We start from the raw sequence: 14,575 nt of genomic DNA on the forward strand, positions 1-14,575 counted from the left end.
AATAGGAATATTCATACTCACTCGGCTGGGCTACAAAGTAAGGAAGTATTTCTTAGGATTATTTAGTTCTGTCACTCACCGTCAATAGACTGATAGCGCTGCTATCGACCTGAACAGTATCGAAGCAAAGTCCCTGGTAGTCAAACATCTTAATGCGGCGGAAGATGTTCTTGGAGACCATGGCCTCCATCACGGCGCCCTCCATGTCGCCGAAGAAGACGCCAGTCAGGTTGTCACGTGACCAAACCACGTAGCCGTTGCCGTCGATCACGTAGCAGTCATGCGTGTCCGATTGACAACTCACCGCACAGTCAGGACACTAAAACAGCATGAGGTATCAAGGTATCGGTGTATGTGTATTGTTATTGGCTCAATAAAACTATTAAGGTGAAATGAAAACCTCAAAACCATATTGTCAGTTCCATATAATTTATTCGTTGAGTTCCACTCTGTTCATAGGGTAATTTCAATAAAATTAATTTGAATTCATTATCGTTAACCAGTTGTATAGATATTCATTTTTTTATTTTATTTACAGGCTACAAACAAGAACTGTGAGGGGAATGAAAAGTCTCAAGCCTCTCGAGTTTTGTAGAGAATATCAATTTAAAGCAATGAGGCTTCTAACTGTGTTGTAACTTCATTTTTGAATTTATCATGTTGACAAAAAATAGAGAGTTTAAAAAGAAATTGCGACACACATAATTAAGACACCAGGAATAAACATAAATATTCCTCTCAGTACCATAGGAAAGCTCAGTATCAGAAAAAACCTACATACATGGGCCTGAAACATATAAATAAGTTACCATCTCATATTAGAGAGACTGATGATATACTACATTTATCTTCAAAAGACAGCTGAAAGAATATTAATATTTTCAGAAATATTTTTCAAGTCTTTTGCATAGCATTAAATTGTGGGCGCAGTCAGTTAAGCACTACTTACATTTGATCGTGAAATAATCTTGATGAAACTATTGTAGAAGTTGTCGTATGGGAAATGGAATCCAACCACCGAGCCGGGTGCTTCATGGCCTCCGTCTCTGTGGAAAATCGCATGACTGGCCGTCATCGTTTTTGCGCGCTCTGCCAATCGAAAAAAAAAATAATAAAAATACAAATCAATCCAATACGGCATGAAGGAATAATGTGATGTGGTGTCTGTATTATTATTGCAACCAATATCCGGACTTTGTATGGCTTGAATTGTATGGCTTTTATTGGTGGGAAGTCCCTGATAGAAGTTCCAACTCGCCTGAATATACAGAGTGTCCCACAAGAAGTGTAACAACCGAGGACTCTACATTTGATTCTACATAGATTCTACATTTGCAACAGAAAATTTCTAGTAAAATTTTCTTATTTGAACTAGTTTTCGTAATATATACATTTTTAGATGTTTTTTAAAAACGACCGCAATAACTATAAAAATATTAGTAAAAATCTAATACCATAGTAAGGTTCAAGTTAAAATGGAAGTGTTTGATTAGCAATGGTATTGCTATCCTTGTCTATCATTCAACAAAGCGGATAGCGCTATCTCTTTCTCGCTTTGCTGTGTTGCCAGATCGTCTTTTAACAATGAAGAATTAACAATTAAGTGACAAAATATTCCATTTATTATGAAATTATTGAAAAATATAATCTCTTGCTTAATAAAATATAATTGATCATTTTAAACGAGAATGAACAGTCAATAAACCTGTATCAGCTACCGTCTACTACTGTATACTACTGTATGCTACTGTATAGAAGGCATTGACAAGACTGAGGATCGGTAACTTTGTTCTCCTATCTTTCTCCACTGCCATTATAACGTGGACCTCACTATAATATGGTTGGAAAGAGGAAGACATTTCTAATAAGATACATATGACTTGCTCCTTTGTTTGACGTTTTTGAACTTTTTATAAGCGTTTAAACTGTTTGAAATTGGGCTTTGAACTCGACGAATGTAATTATTTAAGCGCTGAGCTCCACAATACTCCATAGCTTTTTGAGTATCCATTCCAAAAGCATTGTTATTGCACGAATCACTGTTTCATTCTTTATGAATTATTTCTTTTCGTATGGCAATCAGTATCTGCAATCTACAAGCTTTCTAAATGTAATTATTAATAACGAAAATCCAAATTAAATGCTGTAAATCACCACTAAGACTACTGCAAATATTGACAACAGGGTAAACAGCTAGATGAAAATTCGATGAGCGCTACTACTATTCAAAAATTATTCGTCAGCCCTTTCTAAATGTGTCTGTCTTTTGTTTTTGATAACCTTCTATATACTATGACTCATACTACTACTATATTCCACAAGAGATACCACTACTCTTGATAGAATATGGATAGGAGTAAGATAGATTAACTAAGATCTTGAAATTAAATGTGGGAGTTAGCTGACCTGGATCGAATGGCATTGACAGAACAAACGCATCAGCGTCAATGTGGTGTTGCAACACCGCACTACGATACCACGGCTCATTCAGTGCTTCGTTATTCGAGTCACCCCATTCACTGGCAACAATCAGAATAATTAATACACATTATTCAGGTACAGTAATACAAATAAAAATATTTTAATCCTTTGTTGCAAACCCATTCTTTTCTACTATTGATTTCAAACTTTTTAAAAATACTTTTGAAACACAAATTTTAAAAACACTTATCAAGTGAAGATGCATTTACTGTTGGTAGTGACGATCGTTTCGACCTGGTGTGGGTCATCATCAGACTGTAGGAAATCACTTTAATGCATATACTTATGAAGTGAAAACTACACTTACTTATAGTAGTGACGACGGTTTCGACTTGGTGTAGGTCATCATTAGATGATGTCCTACTGACGGTCTTCATCAGAATTAATATTAAAATCCTTCAGTCAATCAAAATATTCGTCAGGACCTTGATGGCATGAATTATTTTACGGTTCCATTTTGGCATGCAGTTCAATATGATTCATAATTGATAAATATTATCATAAGCAGTAAAATATTTGTAACACATTTATGGAATTGCAACGTCAACGCAGATTATCAGCTCTTTCAATCAGGAAATTTGGCATTATCTATGAAATATTTTAATCTCATGAATTTGTAAAGTTGGATATGTTTAGAATACAATTTCTTACTTTTTAATACGTTTTTGAATTAGGATCAGTATGAATTGTTTTATACTTGAAGGTTCTTATCAAGAAATAAAAAAAATCTAAGTACAGTACACTTTTTTTAAATAACTCACAACATGATTCAAAATTGATGTCATTTCCAATGTTGAAACATGTTATTTAAGTTTTTTGAGAAAAGGTACCTACTTGGATTTTTTACTTTTATTTCTTGATAATAATTAAGAGTAGCCCTGCCAAAAAAGGTGGTTTTATAGGTTCTTATTTAGTTTTCAATTAGGTTCAGGAATAGTTCTTATCTGAAGTCCTACTAAGAAAGTGAAAATAAATATTTTCGCCAGTATGTTTGCTTACAATGATAAGGTATTGATTTGTTAATACTTTTTACGAGTTTTAAATTTAACCCTGAAGCATGTATAGACTATAATATGATTTTTATTGCTCTCTTCTTTTTTTCTTACGAGTTTTACACTTAACACTGAAACATGTATAGACTATAATATGAATTTTATTACACTCCAACACTCACTTTTGCTCATCTGCTCTCTCTTTTATGTACTGCCATCTTGTCAGACCGCTTTGAGTGGCAACAAATCTGAGTGAGACATTATATTTGTTCACCAGTTCAAGCCTGTAGAAAGTAAAATTTACAAGTTAGATACGCATACTGATTGCTTCAACAGTTCACAATAACGTCAAAACTAACGATAACACAATTTTCAAAGAATAATAAAGGTTTTTCTAAAAAAACATATCTAGAGTTTTGTTCTATAAATCATACGAAGAGCCTACTGGCAGTAGAGGTAACAAAGTTTTCGAGAACCTATTAATCAGTCAAGAAATTATCAATAATGAAATACAGTTAATGGAGAAATTGTTTGCTTCTCGGAGTGGTTATTGAATTCAAGGAAAGAGTAGGCGAAATAAGCTACTTACTCGCGTCTGGTTTTGGCAATATACTTCTTCTGTTCATAGGATAAGTGAGTGCTCTTTCCGTCGAATACCAACAATTGCATTAGCTCTTTATCACCTGCAAAAATATATTCATTTTCAGTTAAATAAACCTAAATGGAAATAAATAGGCTAATTTGGTGTCAGATAGATTATTAAAACTAATCAATTATAAATCAAGAACCTTGGTCTAAACAATGAAGCGGAAACAGAGATTGAATCACTAACAATAACAGGATTCTTTTATTTCTTCCATTTAAACTTTCAAATTATTTGAAAATCAATATTATCGATCTACATGCGATGCTTGATAGCTTATAGCTGGTATTTTTTCATCGATAATATTGAAAAAATAATATTGATTAAGAAAGGATAGACAGAAATAAAAACAGTTCCTTAATGGTTGGTAGTGGCAAAATTCTTAGGATGACAGTTCGGGCGGGTTGGTCCAGAGGAAAGGAGCGTTACAAACTTCGGTCTGCTAGCACTACCCGATTTGTAAGTTTGAATCCTGTCGATGGCATAGACGTTAAGTTCTCAAGTGAGTTGAGGGTCTTCTTTAGGATACATGTATTAAAAAAAACACCATTGAAATGATAGACAGGAGACTGCTGCCTATATCCTGCCTATATAACTGCTGGAGTTATCTCCATTAGTACCTATCTATCTCAATGGTAGGAACCAGTGACATACGGTAACTATACGGTATTTGATAAGGTGTTTCCAATTATTTAATTTTGTTTTCAATAACGTTTCTGTAATATATCGTATTTTTTTAACTTTATAGATTCTTCAACTTTTTAAATTAGATACTAATAAAGAGATAAAAAATGTAACTCACAGTAATATTCGTCATCTCCGATTGCTGTTCTATTGCAAACATCTGGAAAATTTAAGATCACTTGATAAATTTCTCCATCCAGGCATTTCAGATATTGAAAGAGTTTCTCCATAATTATCAGATAATAATGTAAACATACGGTATGCTTAATGCCACTGGACAAACTGTAATTATTATAGCATTTTCAGTTGAGAATTCTATTACTATTATTGAATTGAATTTATTGCCAAAAATTACAAATACATTTTTCTGCAATATAATTACAAGAGTATACAATGCAAATAGACATTGATTACAACTTGAGTATAACAATATTATTTATGTAATATTAGGCACTGCCAACATAAGAAACCTTGTGTGTTGGCAGTGAGTTTGAGTTGCAGTTCACTTATTCTGCTTCAAGTACTTGTAAGGGTGATTCATAATTATGGTAAAATAATTTAATACGTGATAGTAGAGGTAAAAATAAGAAAAAAGTACATGTAAACATATATCCATAAACGCTTCATTAGCGAGCTATACAGGGTGAAAGATTTCGCCCGGAATTCAGTTCCTCTGGTGAAATACACCGATGCTGAATTGTTTGGGGACTAGTTTTTGAAAAACTTATGCAGGATTCATAAGGAAAAATATCTGAAAAATTGAATAAAACTAGTCTGGAACCTGTAGTGTGAGTAGCTTTTGAGAAAAAAGTTGAAATATGCAAAAAATCTTAGTAGAAAAACACAGACTTATGCGTTTGATACCCAATAACTTTCTTTAATGATCAGTAAACAAATCATTTTTCGCAATAAAAATTGTAGAGAATTTAATTCTGAAAAGAATTATGTAAGCTGTGTAAACTAAATTTGAATAAGTTCTCTCCTAATTGCTAGTTCTCTCCTCATAAAACAGCAATTTTTCTTGGTGTAATGTACTACATAAGAATACATTTTATTCAACTTTTATTCAAATTTAGTTTACACAGCTTACATGATTCTTTTCAGAATTAAATTCTCTACAATTTTTATTGCGAAAAACTAATTGTTTACTGGTCATTAAAGAAAGTTATTGGGCATCAAACGCATAAGTCTGTGTTTTTCTACTAAGATTTTTTGCATATTTCAACTTTTTTCTCAAAAGCTACTCACACTACAGGTTCCAGACTAGTTTTATTCAATTTTTCAGATATTTTTCCATATGAATCCAGCATAAGTTTTCAAAAATTAGTCCCCAAACAATTCAGTATCGGTGTATTTCACCAGAGGAACTGAATTCCGGGCAAAATCTTTCACTCTGTATAGCTCGCTAATGAAGCGTTTATGGATATATGTTTATATGAACTTTTTTTCTTATTTTTACCTCTACTATCACGTATTAAAATATTTTACCATAATTATGAATCACCCTGTATACAATTCAAATTTGAATCAGTTGAGAATATTCTATTCTAATATGAAAATTTTCAGTTGTAGAATTCTATTCCTAAACAATAGTTATTATTGTAGGCCTAGTTACATTTTTTAGCAAGAAATGAATAAAATTCTCGATTCAATGTTTTCTCTCAGGTGGAAGAAATTGTTTTTGAGGAAGCGAATTAGTTTCGTGGTCTCGCTGATAAACTGTCGATAAGTAGTTAAGCTTCATGCACCTTCTACTCCCTTTGTGAGGGGATGACCGATCTCCTCTAAATAACATAATTGGGTTTAAAAATCGCTTCCCGTTGGTTTAGAACCCACCACTTAGAACGCCTAAAGCTGAAGATGCACTCATCTCTCGTTATTTATTCATAGATTTGACAGTAATTAATTGCAAGATATAATTGGAACAGCAAACAAAATTTGTACTGAAATAATTGACAAAAATTATTTAATATCAAGATCTTCATACCTTCTTCATCATTTGGATCGTTTGGATACTGTTCATGCCACTTCCAATGGGGACTGCGCATGCGCTTCATGAACTCAACCAGTCTTTCTTCGCGGCTCTCGTTCCAATGACTTGTGTCGCGGTGATAGTCACAATACACCCTGCAAATCCACAGAATTAACCGCATTAAAGAAGGGAAACACCCCAAAACGAATTCAATGAGAACGTTCCTTAGTACATCTTTCTATTCCTCTTCAACGCTTAAAGATAACAAAAGTTTATATATTTATTAATACATGTCATAGGCTATTAATGTCGCGATGATGGTCGCAATATACCCTGAAAATCCACACAATCAATCACATTATAAAAGGGAAACTTCCCAAAACGAATTCAATAAGAACGACCTTTCAGTACATTTTTTCTATTCCTCTTCAACGAAATGTGACATCGTACAACAGAAAAGTACATTAACAAGAGTTTTCAACAATTTAAAATTTACAAATGGCTGTACACTGGCTGTCACTGGCTTAGGTAATACTGGGTTGAGGGAGAAAATCGATGGTTAGGATTTAGGACTAATAGAACCCAGACTAGAATATTTCAAATTGGGGTCTCAGTTGGATTTTGACAAGTGTGCATTGAGTCCATATGATGGATATTGCTGAGGTGGAAAATCTACAAATTAAAAACTAGGTAACAGTTTATCTTTTATAATATCTGAGAAGTGATGTTAACATTTAAATTATCTGTGTCATACGCCTATTGAACTAAAAGTTCGATAAAATAAAAAGGAAGATAAAAGGAAGGATCTGCTGGTAACATAATATTGATTTAAGCAGGCACGTATGGCCAATGTCTGTTACAAAACATTATGTTGAATGGTCGAATGATCTACAAAGATTCTAAATTTTTAGAATACGTTGTCATTTATATTGATCGCATAAACCGTCAGAATTATATAAAAAACAAAATATTATAAAATTTACTTACCAATCAGGATGTATTCTCCAGTTCCCTCTGAAATAGTCAGCAACACTCTCACCTACAAAACACGAATACAGTGGTACAGTGAACAAAATTATCAAGTAAGAAAAATAGGAATTTCATTACTTTCACTTATATAGAAAATAGTTATATAATTTCAATTAATACTTTATAGGAGGGTTGAAAAAAAATAGTAGAATGTTTTTTATTAGCGGGCTACGATAGGTAGGCGCACCCAATGCGTAATCTAGTCACTATCTCATCACATTAAATAGGAAACATCTTCTGAAAAGTTTCTGAAAAACTCACTGAATGAGTGCATATTTTGTTTTCCTAATGCTTTCTTTTGAGTTTCTTCTTTTGTCTTCATCATACTTGAACTGTTTATAATAATTATAATAAATTGTGTCTTTATTTTACACTTTGACAACAGTAATCACGGTTTACTCGAGTACTCCTTCTACTAGCTACTCCTTCTACGCTGAGAATGTGGCTCAGTGCCATGAAACGCGTCCGACAAACAGGAAAACCGTGAGTACTGTTGTGAAAGTGTAAAATAACAACACAATTTATTATAATTTTCTTTTGAAATGTCTATCTGTCCCAATGTGGTACACATTATGGACATAAACATAATACTTATTATAATTACCGAAGCGCAAGTAATTTGTGAACATCATTCAGCCAAAAATTTCATTACTGGCAGATCAAGAACAGGGATAGTTTTAAATGAATAAGTATTATTATTAAACGAAAATCCCAATTGAATGCTGTAAATCACCCCGAAGACTTCTGCTACTGCAAATATTGACAACCGGGTAAACAGCTAGATTGTCAATATCTGCAGTAGCAGAAGTCTTCGGGGTGATTTACAGAATTTAATTGGGATTTTTGTTTAATAATAATTATTCATCAATTAGCATTTGAACAAATGCAACTTCTAATTTATTTTTTATCTGTAGGGGTAGTTTTGCTAAGGTTTTGTACACATTACTTCCCATACCGAGAAAAATACCTGCAGACCAATTGAACACTATCTATAGTACTAATAATTATATTCTCACCCATTTGATATGTTTTTCGAATTTCGTCTCCAGCTTTAATCCAATAGTTTCCATAGGAATGTGGAAGCACCAGACCCAGTGAGAACGAAGTGTTTTCGAGTGGCGCATAATAGTAATGTCGTGTTTCAGCTCCTACTCTTCTCTGCAAATCAAAGAAACTACATCTGATTCACTTAAACTTTTATTTGTCAATAGAATATATGGTATATTCACTGTTTTATGTCACGCTTTATGTCGAACAAATTCTAAATTTGTATATTGTAACATTAGATATTCACTCCTCTTTTTAGGGCTACTGATTATTGAAACACAATAAAAAATTATCAAGTAAGGCTATCCTTTAATTTATTGCAACACTAGGTACTAGTTTTAACTCTTCAAGAGCCATTTTAAGTGTAAATAATTCAACTTGATAATGGTTCTTGAAGAGTTGAAACTAGTAGTGTTGCAATAAATTTGAGAGTAATTGATAATTTTGTACTGTGATTTGTAACATTAGAACTTTATAGAGTACAAATCCTTGCAATATTATAATTGTTTTTGAAGTTTCTAAATTTTGAATTCCAGTAGTAAGAATGTTTTACCATGCTCAGGTAACATTTGCGAAATATTCCAATATTAAAGTTTCAAAATTAATTTCCATCATAATAGAATTTCAAATTTTATAAAATGATGTAAAGTAATGTACTAATCAAAATATTATTATTCAATTCTTACTTCTCTGAATGTATTGCTAGCAAGCAAAATGACCCTGTTATCAGGCCATTCTCAATTTGCTCGTCTGTCACTATTAATTTTATTCATTTTCTACGTTTCTGAAAAGAATAAAATATATTTTAGAGGTGTAAATTCAAGATACCGTACTTACAAAGTCATCGTAATGAAATTTCATTTTCAAATTCAGCGTTTTCCCTTCATTGTGCTCTACCATTATTCGACGAAGCTGAAATAAGAGAGATAGCAGTTTCACATAAATACCTCTCACTACTTTTAAAAATATTGCAAAATGATTTTCACGCTTTTCATTGGAGAAGTTCTCTCCAACACAAAGTCTCACATTCTGGAGAAATATGAAAAAAGTTGAACCATATGCGAAGGTAAAATACAAAATCGAATCCAGTTTGAAGCATAATATTCAAAATTTTCGAAATTCTTCATAGCCTAATGTTCAAAATTTATTTACCCCAGATTCAAATACTCCTTGGACATTTTCTGTTCTTGCTCTTGATTTAAATTCAGAAAATGCATGCATTCATGTCCACTGGATGTTTTGTGGTATACCGACACATATTTATATATAGCGGGGCCACATTTTCTCAAATCTGCAAATAATCTATCTATTGTATTGTATACTTTGTAAATAATCGTAGCGAATATGTTTTTTGTAATCAACATGTCTATATTTTGAATAAACTCTCAGGTCGAGGGTACAACACAATAAAAATTATTATTATTTTCATATTACAATATACATTATAATTAATCAATATGAATTAGATATCACGCCAATCTTAATATATGTTTTAAAAATGTGAAAATCACTCACTTTCTCCCAGACTTGGCTGGATTGGTGAGAGGTAGAATATGAAAAGGTTTCATTTTTGGTACAATACTTACAAGATATTTACCTCAAGTATTTCTTCACTTGGCTCTCTTGGATCTGTTATGTTGTCGTCAAGCAGCTCAACTTCTGTCAGATCCACACTGTTGTAGTTATCCTTTAGAATTCCTTTGTGCTGAAAACAAATTCAAAATAATCAGTTCGTTATTGTCTTCTCAAAAATAAAATGTTATTTAATACCGTATGATAATCGTAGGAGCTTCAAAGTCTTCGTGGGAGCTTCGAATAGTCCTGTAGGGATATTACAGTAAAACATGGTCTGTATTGCAATGTAACATTTGCATTTTTTATGGAATAAAGAATATTTGAATTTAATAAAGGTTAATTTCAAGCAAAACTTCTTATAATAATTATAGAGCAGTTCATAAAATGTTCGTAAATTTATGAAACTTTTTAAATCATAGAGCATTTCATTAAATGTAGTCCAACTATATTATTATCTCAAAAATTGAATTATTCACTCACCACAGGTCTAAGATCTGGATGTGACATGAGATAACCATTGTTTGTTATGATGAATGCATATCCATTTGCACCAATCTGAAACATACATTTGAAAATGAATTGATACAAAAATATCAAGAAAATTTTAAAATAAAAGGCAGTATTATTGTCATGAGAGCATTAATGATTACCGTACTAACATTATTTCTTCACTTAATTTTACTTTGAATATATGCAAGGGTATGAGTAAGGAGAGTTGATTCGCTGTAGATTGAGACTACTTTATTAATATTTTACTACTTGATTTACAATATTGTAGAATATTAGGTTCATATATCTATGATTTTAAGTTTGGCCTTATTATTTGATCGATATAAAGATAGAATAAGTCTTTAATTACAATCAGTCACTAGTAGGTAACCTTATATTATCTTTATTCCAGACACGACAAGTTTCGCGTATTCATCCAATTATAAATCATCAAAAAGGGTACCTACTACTTATTCTTTGTAATTATTAAACTTCATCCCTATCCTCCTCCATTAAACCCTATCAAAATACTTGAATGGAATAAATTATTTACCTTGTAAGCAAGTGTAAGTTTCTCGATGTCCTTTATATGAACGTCAGTACCAGCAATTCCAAGAAGATCAGCACTTTTGGTCTGCAAAAAATTAAATGCATTTAGATATTGCACATTAAAAATATTATTAAGGATTAGGCAATTTTTTGTGACCCATTGCTTTAGTCAGTTAGATATTGCTAAACTTACAGTCACTGAAGATTTAAAATTCTCAATTATGTGAGAATGAGTGATTAAACTATCAACATTCTCAATATTTTTTCAAGGTACTAATGACGCATGTGTTAAAATTTCAAAAAACTTTCAGTCAAATTGATAACAAAATATAAATAAAAATTTTGAATTCTTCAATGTTGTTTTCCATCAAGAACAGCTTATTATTAAATCACTTTTTGCTATTAGAGAAAACGACTAGCAGTCTGATTTTTTACAATAAATGAATTAATCACTCACTGTGACATCGAGATCTTTCGGCAGGTCCGCCATCTTCTTGGTTGGCAAAATATTTCGAAAGATTTCGTTGTCACAGTGAGTGATTAATTCATTTAATGTAAAAATCAGACTGCTAGTCGTTTTTTCTAATATCAAATAGTGATTTTCAAATGTTGAGTTCACCTAATAAAATACGATACAAATGCACACAGTCCAAAGAAAGTTCGGTCCTTTTTTCTAAGGAAATTATGTTGAGAGTATCATTACATCTTACAAGCGAATAGAAACATATGAAAGTTTTGATGCCGCATTCTACATGTTGGCCCAATGAAGACCAATTTCGACCAGCGCCAGTGGGTGGTTTGCCAGCGCTGGCCTTCACTGGCCTTCATTCATCTACGTTGGATTACTAGGCTGGGCCTGCTTTTAGGGCCAGCGACTGGGACAACATGTGGATGCGTCATGATAATAATGATCAGTCAATTAGTTCTTGAGAAGGCATAGAAAACGCAGCAAAAACGCTCATAAATAGCCGATCTTGGGCGGAACTTAGGGGTCTTAAACTACCAGATCTAATACCAAAAAATGTTGATTACAAAAAATCTTGTACAGTATCTACCTCATTGTTTTTATTCTTCTTCCTATCGAAGGCGGGACCTGAGACAGATGTCATCATTCTGTACTCCTGGAACTCTACTAGATCCTCCTCACCTACTTCACCCTGTAAACAGACAATCAATCAAACATTTTCGAATATTTGAAGGAAAATTTCCTCCAACTAATCCAATTATACTCGTCTAATTCTTCTTCTCCTTCTTCTATATAGCGGCTCCGTGACGGCATACACAACGGCTCCTCGTCCAATTACAGCCTACAAAATCTTTAGCATATTATTGATTCTGATTAAAATAAAACACATATACCATAAGTAATTAGTAGAGCAAATAATGTGAATTATTATTTATGTGAGATTAAATTCTCCAAGTTACAAAATAATGGTGAATCATTGCTTTTTATAAATCTATGCTTTTCTATAACCTACATGCTGAAAATTGGAAATTTCCAAATTTGATAGTATTCCAAATTTGATAGTAAATTTCCAAATTTGATGTTATCAATAAATATTCAAAATGAGAAATTATTATCAAAGTTCTAATAATAACAGCTACGAGGCTCAATAGATAATTATTAGTTGCATTAAAATTATGATCCATTACCTCTAACTATTCTTCTAATAACAGATATGATTAGTAGATTAGACATGCTTTTTGAAATTAGATATTATTGCGATTTGACGTGTTAATTGAAATCATGCAGATGTTTAATGTTTAATATAAAACTCAATAAATAATTAATCTTTTAAATGAATTAAAAATAATAGTTTTCAACAACAAAAAGTTTAATATTGAAATTGTGATAGAATGTTGCAATGAAAATTCAGTGTTGTTTGTTTTTCCACGAAAAGGTATACTGGTTATTTGACGATTATCAGATGAAGTTTCTTTTATGAAGCAGAAATGCTTGTAATTTTATTCAAGATGCGATCAAGTGGCATTTGAATTATATTTATTACACAATCAAGATTTGAGTGTAATACTGAAACACTGCGAGTTTTTAAAATAATCATCCATTACTAACCACTTGAAAATCATAAGAGCTTTCTTCCAATCTGCCATTTAGATGGATTAGAGAACTGTACATCCCAATCATTACAAATAATGATCTTATGGAAGTAGACATCTATATTGAGGCTTAGGAAAGGCTTGAGGGTCACACAGAGGGGGGAGGGGGCACATCCATTCAGATCAGAGATCCATGATTTACTACCTGTGTTACTTTACGAATATATTTATTGTCTTCTTTGCGCTGGCTGAAATAATCATTTTGATTGCTACTGTGATTCCAGAGGCGTTGCTTCTGATCATCAAAATCCATTACATCCCACAGCCATGACGAAACTGCAGGATCCTGTGGCAAGATTTCACATAACACACGTTAAGGTCAGATTCCAACACACTGTTATGAAATTAGTCAGAGCCCGACAATACCAAATGCCTGAGATGGAATAAAGGTTAATGTTACAAAACTAGAGTTGAACAATAATCAGTAAATGAAACATTAATACAGTATAATATTGGAACCATGATGGAATAAAGGGTTAATGTTATAAAACTAGTAGAGCGATAATCAGTAGCCTAAATGAAACATTAATACAGTATAATATTGGAACCATGATGCTTAACAATCTAAAAATAGAATAATTAGTCACTGTTATCAACTGAGGTAGGCTACTAGTCAATTTTAAAAATTTCGGTAGATATAATTTCAGATTCAATTGATGATAGTTAAAGTGACTATATTTTTAATGACAAATGAATAATGTTTCGGAAATCATAAATGGAAACTGTTATTAAATCTACCAGTTTCAAATAAAAAATAAGTTAGCATCAACCATCAAAGTAGCAATATTGATTTTTTATTTCGTTCTAATGAATGAAGTTATGATATCTGATGGGATGAATTAAGTGATACTTAGTCTAAATCAAGTCATACTCCCCTCAAGGTACGTACTATATAGTATCAACTAAGCTGAAATAGCAAACAAACAACTGTATTTTTGTACAGGCTGTAAAATTAATGCATTTTTCAGAGTCATGAGAAATCAGAATATTATAATA

General features: G+C 32.1%; 1 protein-coding gene across 5 annotated transcripts in view; it reads right to left on the reverse strand.

Annotated features, from left to right (window-relative positions):
* Positions 1-14,575, reverse strand: part of LOC111045415 (voltage-dependent calcium channel subunit alpha-2/delta-3) — a 47,390-nt gene that overhangs the window by 13,670 nt on the left and 19,145 nt on the right. For 3 of the 5 annotated variants that reach the window (XM_039420641.1, XM_039420643.1, XM_039420642.1), the window contains exons 10-24: positions 13,725-13,865; positions 12,517-12,618; positions 11,466-11,546; positions 10,904-10,978; positions 10,446-10,553; positions 9,686-9,760; positions 8,818-8,959; positions 7,760-7,811; positions 6,788-6,927; positions 4,919-4,960; positions 4,063-4,156; positions 3,656-3,757; positions 2,407-2,519; positions 950-1,089; positions 80-319 (exon numbers count right to left, since the gene is read on the reverse strand). In XM_039420641.1, coding sequence (XP_039276575.1) covers positions 80-319; positions 950-1,089; positions 2,407-2,519; positions 3,656-3,757; positions 4,063-4,156; positions 4,919-4,960; positions 6,788-6,927; positions 7,760-7,811; positions 8,818-8,959; positions 9,686-9,760; positions 10,446-10,553; positions 10,904-10,978; positions 11,466-11,546; positions 12,517-12,618; positions 13,725-13,865 — 1,647 coding nt within the window. The remainder of the gene's footprint in view (positions 1-79; positions 320-949; positions 1,090-2,406; positions 2,520-3,655; positions 3,758-4,062; positions 4,157-4,918; positions 4,961-6,787; positions 6,928-7,759; positions 7,812-8,817; positions 8,960-9,685; positions 9,761-10,445; positions 10,554-10,903; positions 10,979-11,465; positions 11,547-12,516; positions 12,619-13,724; positions 13,866-14,575) is intronic. The other 2 variants (XM_039420644.1, XM_039420645.1) reach the window with 1 other exon arrangement.

This window comes from Nilaparvata lugens, chromosome 2, assembly GCF_014356525.2.
Source record: "Nilaparvata lugens isolate BPH chromosome 2, ASM1435652v1, whole genome shotgun sequence".
Taxonomy (NCBI): Eukaryota; Metazoa; Arthropoda; class Insecta; order Hemiptera; family Delphacidae; genus Nilaparvata; species Nilaparvata lugens.